At 63.8% G+C, this 12,549-nt stretch overlaps 1 protein-coding gene across 1 annotated transcript in view; it reads right to left on the bottom strand.

The window, feature by feature from the left end:
- Nucleotides 1-10,023: 10,023 nt before the first annotated feature.
- The window catches only part of pik3c2b (phosphatidylinositol-4-phosphate 3-kinase, catalytic subunit type 2 beta), a 52,457-nt gene continuing 49,931 nt past the window's right edge, over nt 10,024-12,549 (bottom strand). The window contains exons 32-34 of the mRNA XM_072440100.1: nt 11,241-11,347; nt 10,997-11,125; nt 10,024-10,888 (exon numbers count right to left, since the gene is read on the bottom strand). Coding sequence (XP_072296201.1) covers nt 10,691-10,888; nt 10,997-11,125; nt 11,241-11,347 — 434 coding nt within the window. The 3' untranslated portion in view covers nt 10,024-10,690. The remainder of the gene's footprint in view (nt 10,889-10,996; nt 11,126-11,240; nt 11,348-12,549) is intronic.

Genomic DNA, 12,549 nt, shown 5'->3' with positions numbered 1-12,549 from the left:
CTTCAGCTCTAGTTTCAGCTCTAGCTTCAGCTCTAGTTTCAGCTCTAGCTCTAGTTTCAGCTCTAGCTTCAGCTCTAGTTTCAGCTCTAGCTTCAGCTCTAGTTTCAGTTGCTTCGTCGATGGATTTTCCTGAGTGTAACTTGATGGTGAAATGAGGCGAGGAACATTAGCTGCTCTGTAAACACTGATCAGGTTTAGTTTGTTCAAAGTGTCCTCTGCTCTGATTGGCTGTAACACATGATGTCAGGGGAAGGGGCGGGGCTAACCGTAGTGTGTGCCATAGACCGAGAACTGACCGCTAAGACCTGTTACGGTTCTGGTTCTGGTTCTGGTCGTCCCTTTTTTGAAAATCATGTTTTTACTTTTAGCTTTGACGATTAATCGAGTAATCCTGATCAATAATGAATAAAAATACAACTGAAGTTTATTTCTCTGAAGGTTTGTGCCAAAAACATCAGGTTTGAGCCCAGAACCAGAACCTTTGGGCCCAGAACCAGAACCTTTGGGCCCAGAACCAGAACCTTTGGGCCCAGAACCAGAACGCCTTGGTTCAACTTTAGATAAAAAATTGTTCTGTTACATTTTCTTTATTACATTTATTTGACTGATGTTTATAATGTTTCACTTCTGTTTGTGTTCATGACCCTGACCCGACCTGACCCGGCTCTGACCTGACCTGACCCGGCCCTGACCTGACCTGACCCGGCTCTGACCTGACCTGACCCGGACCTGACCTGACCCGGCTCTGACCTGACCTGACCCGGCCCTGACCCGACCTGACCCGGCTCTGACCCGGCCCTGACCTGACCCGGCTCTGACCTGACCTGACCCGGCCCTGACCTGACCCGGCCCTGACCTGACCTGACCCGGCCCTGACCTGACCCGGCCCTGACCTGACCTGACCCGGCTCTGACCTGACCTGACCCGGCCCTGACCTGACCCGGCTCTGACCCGACCTGACCCGGCTCTGACCCGGCCCTGACCTGACCCGGCTCTGACCCGACCTGACCCGGCCCTGACCCGACCTGACCCGGCTCTGACCCGGCCCTGACCTGACCTGACCCGGCTCTGACCCGACCTGACCCGGCTCTGACCCGGCCCTGACCCGGCCCTGACCTGACCTGACCCGGCTCTGACCCGGCTCTGACCCGACCCGGCTCTGACCTGACCCGGCTCTGACCCGGCCCTGACCTGACCTGACCCGGCTCTGACCTGACCCGGCTCTGACCCGGCTCTGACCCGGCTCTGACCCGGCTCTGACCCGGCCCTGACCTGACCTGACCTGACCTGACCTGACCCGGCTCTGACCTGACCTGACCTGACCTGACCCAGAGCGTGAAGTCAAACAGAACTGAACCAGACGGCGGCAGCAAAGCATGATGGGAGTCTCTAAATCCTTAAAGATCTTAAATGTTACTGCTGAGAGATCCTGTCCAATCAGAAGGTGGCGCTGAAGCTCCCTGAGCTGTGATTGGCTGCGGCTGCTGTCCGTCATCTCCACAAACTGCACTGTAAAAAGAGGCTTTTGTATTTAAATTATTTATTTTTGTAGATTTGAGCTCAGCGGCTCTTTCTGAAGAATAAAGATTTATAAGAGATTAAAACACGTGTGATCGTCTTTCTGCACAGGAATATATATATATATATATATATATATATATATATATATATATATATATATATATATATATATATATATATATATATATATATTAGCTGAAATAAGTCATTTTTCACACAAGGTAAACCCCGCCTCCTTTTTCTACTGATAATTGTAGAGTTTTAAATCAGATTCGAGGTTTCTTGAGATGGTTTTATTCCATCAAACAGATGGAAATGAGGAACAGAAAAGGTTTATTTCCATTTGTCAGGATTCACAAACCGGAAGTTGTCTTGGTGCAACACAAATCAAGAGTCTGGATCAGAGAGGAAACGACATCAGACAAACTTCTTCCTCTTGAACACGTCTGAACGTGAAGGTCGCAGTCTGAACGTGAAGGTCGCAGTCTGAACGTGAAGGTCGCAGTCTGAACGTGAAGGTCGCAGTCTGAACGTGAAGGTCGCAGTCTGAACGTGAAGGTCGCAGTCTGAACGTGAAGGTCGCAGTCGCCGCCACAGATCAGTTTGTTCTGAGTTTAAAGGATAAAAACATGAAATGCCGTGTTTTTACTCCTCGCTGCGTCTGAAATGTTTTTAACTTTAAAAACAACACGTTTGAAAAATAGTTTTAAAGTTAGTTTTATTCAAAGCAGAATCTTTTACAAAATCACTCTGTACATTCTTATTTTACAGTGCATTTCATTTGTCAAACATTCAATCTTTCTGCATCAAACACGTGAAAGTTAGAGTTTTATTTCAAGTCTATTTTTGTAATAAATAAGAAAATGTTAATAATTCACAGTCTGAGGTTTATTTTCACTCTAAAGGAACAAAAGGAACAAAAGGTGCAGAAAAAACAACGTGAAAACCACGAGTTCAAAGTGCGTTTCACGTCACATCAACTTCAGGGAAATGAGAGTGCCCGAGAGCGACCCGAGAGTGCCCGAGAGCGACCCGAGAGTGCCCGAGAGCGACCCGAGAGTGCCCGAGAGCGACCCGAGAGTGCCCGAGAGCGACCCGAGAGTGCCCGAGAGCGACCCGAGAGTGCCCGAGAGCGACCCGAGAGTGCCCGAGAGCGACCCGAGAGTGCCCGAGAGCGACCCGAGAGTGCCCGAGAGCGACCCGAGAGTGCCCGAGAGCGACCCGAGAGTGCCCGAGAGCGACCCGAGAGTGCCCGAGAGCGACCCGAGAGTGCCCGAGAGCGACCCGAGAGTGCCCGAGAGCGACCCGAGAGTGCCCGAGAGCGACCCGAGAGTGCCCGAGAGCGACCCGAGAGTGCCCGAGAGCGACCCGAGAGTGCCCGAGAGCGACCCGAGAGTGCCCGAGAGCGACCCGAGAGTGCCCGAGAGCGACCCGAGAGTGCCCGAGAGCGACCCCCGAGAGTAACCGAGAGCGACCCGAGAGTGCCCGAGAGCGACCCCCGAGAGTGCCCGAGAGCGACCCCCGAGAGTGCCCGAGAGCGACCCGAGAGTGCCCGAGAGCGACCCGAGAGTGCCCGAGAGCGACCCGAGAGTGCCCGAGAGCGACCCGAGAGTGCCCGAGAGCGACCCCCGAGAGTGCCCGAGAGCGACCCGAGAGTGCCCGAGAGCGACCCGAGAGTGCCCGAGAGCGACCCGAGAGTGCCCGAGAGCGACCCCCGAGAGTAACCGAGAGCGACCCGAGAGTGCCCGAGAGCGACGCCCGAGAGTAACCGAGGGCGACCCGAGAGCGACCCCCGAGAGTAACCGAGAGCGACCCCCGAGAGTAACCGAGGGCGACCCGAGAGTGCCCGAGAGCGACCCCCGAGAGTAACCGAGGGCGACCCGAGAGTGCCCGAGAGCGACCCCCGAGAGTAACCGAGGGCGACCCGAGAGTGCCCGAGAGCGACCCCCGAGAGTAACCGAGGGCGACCCGAGAGTGCCCGAGAGCGACCCCCGAGAGTAACCGAGGGCGACCCGAGAGTGCCCGAGAGCGACCCCCGAGAGTAACCGAGAGCGACCCGAGAGTGCCCGAGAGCGACCCCCGAGAGTGCCCGAGAGCGACCCGAGAGTGCCCGAGAGCGACCCCCGAGAGTAACCGAGGGCGACCCGAGAGTGCCCGAGAGCGACCCGAGAGTGCCCGAGAGCGACCCGAGAGTGCCCGAGAGCGACCCCCGAGAGTAACCGAGAGCGACCCGAGAGTGCCCGAGAGCGACGCCCGAGAGTAACCGAGGGCGACCCGAGAGCGACCCCCGAGAGTAACCGAGAGCGACCCCCGAGAGTAACCGAGGGCGACCCGAGAGTGCCCGAGAGCGACCCCCGAGAGTAACCGAGGGCGACCCGAGAGTGCCCGAGAGCGACCCCCGAGAGTAACCGAGGGCGACCCGAGAGTGCCCGAGAGCGACCCCCGAGAGTAACCGAGGGCGACCCGAGAGTGCCCGAGAGCGACCCCCGAGAGTAACCGAGGGCGACCCGAGAGTGCCCGAGAGCGACCCGAGAGTGCCCGAGAGCGACCCCCGAGAGTAACCGAGAGCGACCCGAGAGTGCCCGAGAGCGACCCCCGAGAGTAACCGAGGGCGACCCGAGAGTGCCCGAGAGCGACCCCCGAGAGTAACCGAGAGCGACCCGAGAGTGCCCGAGAGCGACCCGAGAGTGCCCGAGAGCGACCCCCGAGAGTAACCGAGAGCGACCCGAGAGTGCCCGAGAGCGACCCCCGAGAGTAACCGAGGGCGACCCGAGAGTGCCCGAGAGCGACCCCCGAGAGTAACCGAGAGCGACCCGAGAGTGCCCGAGAGCGACCCGAGAGTGCCCGAGAGCGACCCGAGAGCGACCCGAGAGTGCCCGAGAGCGACCCCCGAGAGTGCCCGAGAGCGACCCGAGAGTGCCCGAGAGCGACCCGAGAGTGCCCGAGAGCGACCCGAGAGTGCCCGAGAGCGACCCCCGAGAGTAACCGAGAGCGACCCGAGAGTGCCCGAGAGCGACCCCCGAGAGTAACCGAGAGCGACCCGAGAGTGCCCGAGAGCGACCCCCGAGAGTAACCGAGAGCGACCCGAGAGTGCCCGAGAGCGACCCCCGAGAGTAACCGAGGGCGACCCGAGAGTGCCCGAGAGCGACCCCCGAGAGTAACCGAGAGCGACCCCCGAGAGTAACCGAGGGCGACCCGAGAGTGCCCGAGAGCGACCCCCGAGAGTAACCGAGGGCGACCCGAGAGTGCCCGAGAGCGACCCCCGAGAGTGCCCGAGAGCGACCCCCGAGAGTAACCGAGGGCGACCCGAGAGTGCCCGAGAGCGACCCCCGAGAGTAACCGAGGGCGACCCGAGAGTGCCCGAGAGCGACCCGAGAGTGCCCGAGAGCGACCCCCGAGAGTAACCGAGAGCGACCCGAGAGTGCCCGAGAGCGACCCCCGAGAGTAACCGAGGGCGACCCGAGAGTGCCCGAGAGCGACCCCCGAGAGTAACCGAGGGCGACCCGAGAGTGCCCGAGAGCGACCCGAGAGTGCCCGAGAGCGACCCGAGAGTGCCCGAGAGCGACCCGAGAGTGCCCGAGAGCGACCCCCGAGAGTGCCCGAGAGCGACCCGAGAGTGCCCGAGAGCGACCCGAGAGTGCCCGAGAGCGACCCGAGAGTGCCCGAGAGCGACCCCCGAGAGTGCCCGAGAGCGACCCGAGAGTGCCCGAGAGCGACCCGAGAGTGCCCGAGAGCGACCCGAGAGTGCCCGAGAGCGACCCGAGAGCGACCCGAGAGTGCCCGAGAGCGACCCGAGAGTGCCCGAGAGCGACCCCCGAGAGTAACCGAGAGCGACCCGAGAGTGCCCGAGAGCGACCCCCGAGAGTGCCCGAGAGCGACCCCCGAGAGTGCCCGAGAGCGACCCCCGAGAGTGCCCGAGAGCGACCCGAGAGTGCCCGAGAGCGACCCGAGAGTGCCCGAGAGCGACCCGAGAGTGCCCGAGAGCGACCCGAGAGTGCCCGAGAGCGACCCGAGAGTGCCCGAGAGCGACCCCCGAGAGTGCCCGAGAGCGACCCGAGAGTGCCCGAGAGCGACCCGAGAGTGCCCGAGAGCGACCCGAGAGTGCCCGAGAGCGACCCCCGAGAGTAACCGAGAGCGACCCGAGAGTGCCCGAGAGCGACCCCCGAGAGTGCCCGAGAGCGACCCCCGAGAGTGCCCGAGAGCGACCCGAGAGTGCCCGAGAGCGACCCGAGAGTGCCCGAGAGCGACCCGAGAGTGCCCGAGAGCGACCCGAGAGTGCCCGAGAGCGACCCGAGAGTGCCCGAGAGCGACCCCCGAGAGTGCCCGAGAGCGACCCGAGAGTGCCCGAGAGCGACCCGAGAGTGCCCGAGAGCGACCCGAGAGTGCCCGAGAGCGACCCCCGAGAGTGCCCGAGAGCGACCCGAGAGTGCCCGAGAGCGACCCGAGAGTGCCCGAGAGCGACCCGAGAGTGCCCGAGAGCGACCCGAGAGCGACCCGAGAGTGCCCGAGAGCGACCCGAGAGTGCCCGAGAGCGACCCCCGAGAGTAACCGAGAGCGACCCGAGAGTGCCCGAGAGCGACCCCCGAGAGTGCCCGAGAGCGACCCCCGAGAGTGCCCGAGAGCGACCCCCGAGAGTGCCCGAGAGCGACCCGAGAGTGCCCGAGAGCGACCCGAGAGTGCCCGAGAGCGACCCGAGAGTGCCCGAGAGCGACCCGAGAGTGCCCGAGAGCGACCCGAGAGTGCCCGAGAGCGACCCCCGAGAGTGCCCGAGAGCGACCCGAGAGTGCCCGAGAGCGACCCGAGAGTGCCCGAGAGCGACCCGAGAGTGCCCGAGAGCGACCCCCGAGAGTAACCGAGAGCGACCCGAGAGTGCCCGAGAGCGACCCCCGAGAGTGCCCGAGAGCGACCCCCGAGAGTGCCCGAGAGCGACCCGAGAGTGCCCGAGAGCGACCCGAGAGTGCCCGAGAGCGACCCGAGAGTGCCCGAGAGCGACCCGAGAGTGCCCGAGAGCGACCCGAGAGTGCCCGAGAGCGACCCCCGAGAGTGCCCGAGAGCGACCCGAGAGTGCCCGAGAGCGACCCGAGAGTGCCCGAGAGCGACCCGAGAGTGCCCGAGAGCGACCCCCGAGAGTAACCGAGAGCGACCCGAGAGTGCCCGAGAGCGACCCCCGAGAGTAACCGAGGGCGACCCGAGAGTGCCCGAGAGTAACCGAGGGCGACCCGAGAGCGACCCCCGAGAGTAACCGAGAGCGACCCGAGAGTGCCCGAGAGCGACCCCCGAGAGTAACCGAGGGCGACCCGAGAGTGCCCGAGAGCGACCCCCGAGAGTAACCGAGGGCGACCCGAGAGTGCCCGAGAGCGACCCCCGAGAGTAACCGAGGGCGACCCGAGAGTGCCCGAGAGCGACCCCCGAGAGTAACCGAGGGCGACCCGAGAGTGCCCGAGAGCGACCCCCGAGAGTAACCGAGGGCGACCCGAGAGTGCCCGAGAGCGACCCCCGAGAGTAACCGAGGGCGACCCGAGAGTGCCCGAGAGCGACCCGAGAGTGCCCGAGACCGAGAGCGACCCGAGAGTGCCCGAGAGCGACCCCCGAGAGTAACCGAGAGCGACCCGAGAGTGCCCGAGAGCGACCCCCGAGAGTAACCGAGGGCGACCCGAGAGTGCCCGAGAGCGACCCCCGAGAGTAACCGAGAGCGACCCGAGAGTGCCCGAGAGCGACCCGAGAGTGCCCGAGAGCGACCCCCGAGAGTAACCGAGAGCGACCCGAGAGTGCCCGAGAGCGACCCCCGAGAGTAACCGAGGGCGACCCGAGAGTGCCCGAGAGCGACCCCCGAGAGTAACCGAGAGCGACCCGAGAGTGCCCGAGAGCGACCCGAGAGTGCCCGAGAGCGACCCGAGAGTGCCCGAGAGCGACCCGAGAGTGCCCGAGAGCGACCCCCGAGAGTGCCCGAGAGCGACCCGAGAGTGCCCGAGAGCGACCCGAGAGTGCCCGAGAGCGACCCGAGAGTGCCCGAGAGCGACCCGAGAGTGCCCGAGAGCGACCCGAGAGTGCCCGAGAGCGACCCGAGAGTGCCCGAGAGCGACCCGAGAGTGCCCGAGAGCGACCCCCGAGAGTAACCGAGAGCGACCCGAGAGTGCCCGAGAGCGACCCCCGAGAGTAACCGAGGGCGACCCGAGAGTGCCCGAGAGCGACCCCCGAGAGTAACCGAGGGCGACCCGAGAGTGCCCGAGAGCGACCCCCGAGAGTAACCGAGAGCGACCCGAGAGTGCCCGAGAGCGACCCCCGAGAGTAACCGAGGGCGACCCGAGAGTGCCCGAGAGCGACCCCCGAGAGTAACCGAGAGCGACCCCCGAGAGTAACCGAGGGCGACCCGAGAGTGCCCGAGAGCGACCCCCGAGAGTAACCGAGGGCGACCCGAGAGTGCCCGAGAGCGACCCCCGAGAGTAACCGAGGGCGACCCGAGAGTGCCCGAGAGCGACCCCCGAGAGTGCCCGAGAGCGACCCCCGAGAGTAACCGAGGGCGACCCGAGAGTGCCCGAGAGCGACCCCCGAGAGTAACCGAGGGCGACCCGAGAGTGCCCGAGAGCGACCCGAGAGTGCCCGAGAGCGACCCCCGAGAGTAACCGAGAGCGACCCGAGAGTGCCCGAGAGCGACCCCCGAGAGTAACCGAGGGCGACCCGAGAGTGCCCGAGAGCGACCCCCGAGAGTAACCGAGAGCGACCCGAGAGTGCCCGAGAGCGACCCGAGAGTGCCCGAGAGCGACCCCCGAGAGTAACCGAGAGCGACCCGAGAGTGCCCGAGAGCGACCCCCGAGAGTAACCGAGAGTGCCCGAGAGCGACCCCCGAGAGTAACCGAGAGCGACCCGAGAGTGCCCGAGAGCGACCCGAGAGTGCCCGAGAGCGACCCCCGAGAGTAACCGAGGGCGACCCGAGAGTGCCCGAGAGCGACCCCCGAGAGTGCCCGAGAGCGACCCGAGAGTGCCCGAGAGCGACCCGAGAGTGCCCGAGAGCGACCCGAGAGTGCCCGAGAGCGACCCGAGAGTGCCCGAGAGCGACCCCCGAGAGTAACCGAGAGCGACCCGAGAGTGCCCGAGAGCGACCCCCGAGAGTAACCGAGGGCGACCCGAGAGTGCCCGAGAGCGACCCCCGAGAGTAACCGAGGGCGACCCGAGAGTGCCCGAGAGCGACCCCCGAGAGTAACCGAGAGCGACCCGAGAGTGCCCGAGAGCGACCCCCGAGAGTAACCGAGGGCGACCCGAGAGTGCCCGAGAGCGACCCCCGAGAGTAACCGAGAGCGACCCCCGAGAGTAACCGAGGGCGACCCGAGAGTGCCCGAGAGCGACCCCCGAGAGTAACCGAGGGCGACCCGAGAGTGCCCGAGAGCGACCCCCGAGAGTAACCGAGGGCGACCCGAGAGTGCCCGAGAGCGACCCCCGAGAGTGCCCGAGAGCGACCCCCGAGAGTAACCGAGGGCGACCCGAGAGTGCCCGAGAGCGACCCGAGAGTGCCCGAGAGCGACCCCCGAGAGTAACCGAGAGCGACCCGAGAGTGCCCGAGAGCGACCCCCGAGAGTAACCGAGGGCGACCCGAGAGTGCCCGAGAGCGACCCCCGAGAGTAACCGAGAGCGACCCGAGAGTGCCCGAGAGCGACCCGAGAGTGCCCGAGAGCGACCCCCGAGAGTAACCGAGAGCGACCCGAGAGTGCCCGAGAGCGACCCCCGAGAGTAACCGAGGGCGACCCGAGAGTGCCCGAGAGCGACCCCCGAGAGTAACCGAGAGCGACCCGAGAGTGCCCGAGAGCGACCCGAGAGTGCCCGAGAGCGACCCCCGAGAGTAACCGAGGGCGACCCGAGAGTGCCCGAGAGCGACCCCCGAGAGTAACCGAGGGCGACCCGAGAGTGCCCGAGAGCGACCCCCGAGAGTGCCCGAGAGCGACCCCCGAGAGTAACCGAGGGCGACCCGAGAGTGCCCGAGAGCGACCCCCGAGAGTAACCGAGGGCGACCCGAGAGTGCCCGAGAGCGACCCGAGAGTGCCCGAGAGCGACCCCCGAGAGTAACCGAGAGCGACCCGAGAGTGCCCGAGAACGACCCCCGAGAGTAACCGAGGGCGACCCGAGAGTGCCCGAGAGCGACCCCCGAGAGTAACCGAGAGCGACCCGAGAGTGCCCGAGAGCGACCCGAGAGTGCCCGAGTGCGACCCCCGAGAGTAACCGAGAGCGACCCGAGAGTGCCCGAGAGCGACCCCCGAGAGTAACCGAGGGCGACCCGAGAGTGCCCGAGAGCGACCCCCGAGAGTAACCGAGAGCGACCCGAGAGTGCCCGAGAGCGACCCGAGAGTGCCCGAGAGCGACCCCCGAGAGTAACCGAGGGCGACCCGAGAGTGCCCGAGAGCCAGTGTAAACTTGACAATCATGATTTTTAGACAAACATTTAAACTTTCATAAATAAAAGTTTCAAAAACAAACTTGTCAAACCTGTGTCAGGTTGAAATTCCCTCTCGTCCAATCAGAGGCCTCAGAATGCATCACATGATCAAGTTTCAGAGTTTTCACGGTGGAAAACGTTTTGGCAAAATAAAGTTTCCTCAGAACAAAGTTGTGCTGAACTCTTTTTGTCTTCAAGAACTGAACTAGGGACCAGGAACTAGGAATCAGGAACCAGGAACTAGGAATCAGGAATCAGGAACTAGGAATTAGGCACCAGGAGGATCAAACTTGTAGTTTCTGGTCCTGTCTCAGTACTGGGTGGGCGTGGCCTCCGCACTGTGTGGGTGTGGCCTCCACACTGGGCGGGCGTGGCTTCAGTACTGTATGGGTGGGCGTGGCCTCAGTACTGTGTGGGTGTGGCCTCCACACTGGGCGGGTGTGGCTTCAGTACTGTATGGGTGGGCGTGGCCTCAGTACTGTGTGGGTGTGGCCTCCACACTGGGCGGGTGTGGCTTCAGTACTGGGTGGGTGTGGCCTCAGTACTGTGTGGGTGTGGCCTCCACACTGGGCGGGTGTGGCTTCAGTACTGTATGGGTGGGCGTGGCCTCAGTACTGTGTGGGTGTGGCCTCCACACTGGGCGGGTGTGGCTTCAGTACTGGGTGGGTGTGGCCTCAGTACTGTGTGGGTGTGGCCTCCACACTGGGCGGGTGTGGCTTCAGTACTGTATGGGTGGGCGTGGCCTCAGTACTGTGTGGGCGTGGCCTCAGACGGCGCCTCCAGCTGGTGCCAGTCGACCCAGTGCGTTCCTGGACTCAGAGACGACAGAGCGATGAATGTCTCGCCCAACACCGGGTTGTCCCAGAACGAGGCGTCGCCCAGAACTCTGAGGTGGAGCATCCGGTGGTCCAGGTCCCCACGAGGGACGCGCTCGTACACCAGCTGAGGACCACACAGGACCACACAGGGTGAGACCAGCTGAGGACCACATATGGTCCAGACCGGGTCAGGACCGGGTCAGGACCGGGTCAGGACCGGGTCCACACTCACCATCTCGTTGTAGGTCGGGTTGCAGGTTTTGCGAGCAGCTTTGGTCTTTCTCTTGCTGATCTTCTGAGGATCCGGGAGAAGATAAACTTTGACGTACGGATCAGGATCAGAGCCGTCAGGAAGAGCCTGCTGTAACACACAGTTCAGACATGAGGGCCCCTGAGGGCCTCTGAGAGGACCTCAGAGGCCCTCAAAGGGCCCCTGAGGGCCCCTGAGGCGTGGGGAGGGCCCCTGAGCGTCTCACCAGTCCTCTGATGTGCATGACCATGATGAAGAGCTTCTGGTTCTTGTAGGAGATGGAGAGTTTGATTTGACCCAGGTCTTTCCCCGAGAGCCGACTCCAGCGCAGATCTGACCAGAAACACACATGAGACCAGCACCAGCAGCAGAGGCACCAGCAGCAGAGGCACCAGCAGCAGAGGCACCAGCAGCAGAGGCACCACCAGAGGCACCAGCAGCAGAGGCACCACCAGCAGAGGCACCAGCAGCAGAGGCACCAGCAGCAGAGGCACCAGCAGCAGAGGCACCAGCAGCAGAGGCACCAGCAGCAGAGGCACCAGCAGAGGCACCAGCAGAGGCACCAGCAGCAGAGGCACCAGCAGCAGAGGCACCAGCAGAGGCACCAGCAGAGGCACCAGCAGCAGAGGCACCAGCAGAGGCACCAGCAGCAGAGGCACCACCAGAGGCACCAGCAGCAGAGGCACCAGCAGAGGCACCAGCAGCAGAGGCACCAGCAGAGGCACCAGCAGCAGAGGCACCAGCAGCAGAGGCACCAGCAGAGGCACCAGCAGCAGAGGCACCAGCAGCAGAGGCACCAGCAGCAGAGGCACCAGCAGCAGAGGCACCAGCAGCAGAGGCACCAGCAGAGGCACCAGCAGCAGAGGCACCAGCAGAGGCACCAGCAGCAGAGGCACCAGCAGAGGCACCAGCAGAGGCACCAGCAGCAGAGGCACCAGCAGAGGCACCAGCAGCAGAGGCACCACCAGAGGCACCAGCAGCAGAGGCACCAGCAGAGGCACCAGCAGCAGAGGCACCAGCAGCAGAGGCACCAGCAGAGGCACCAGCAGAGGCACCAGCAGCAGAGGCACCAGCAGAGGCACCAGCAGCAGAGGCACCACCAGAGGCACCAGCAGCAGAGGCACCAGCAGAGGCACCAGCAGAGGCACCAGCAGAGGCACCAGCAGCAGAGGCACCAGCAGAGGCACCAGCAGCAGAGGCACCAGCAGCAGAGGCACCAGCAGCAGAGGCACCAGCAGAGGCACCAGCAGCAGAGGCACCAGCAGCAGAGACACCAGCAGAGGCACCAGCAGCAGAGGCACCACCAGAGGCACCAGCAGCAGAGGCACCAGCAGCAGAGGCACCAGCAGCAGAGGCACCACCAGAGGCACCAGCAGCAGAGGCACCAGCAGAGGCACCAGCAGCAGAGGCACCACCAGAGGCACCAGCAGAGGCACCAGCAGCAGAGGCACCAGCAGCAGAGGCACCAGCAGAGGCACCAGCAGCAGAGGCACCACCAGAGGCACCAGCAGCAGAGGCACCAGCAGAGGCACCAG

Source organism: Eucyclogobius newberryi, unplaced genomic scaffold (assembly GCF_026437365.1).
Source record: "Eucyclogobius newberryi isolate DKJ021-1_F unplaced genomic scaffold, fEucNew1.0.hap1 SCAF_11, whole genome shotgun sequence".
NCBI lineage: Eukaryota > Metazoa > Chordata > Actinopteri > Gobiiformes > Gobiidae > Eucyclogobius > Eucyclogobius newberryi.
This window is presented reverse-complemented; position numbering and strand designations above follow the sequence as displayed.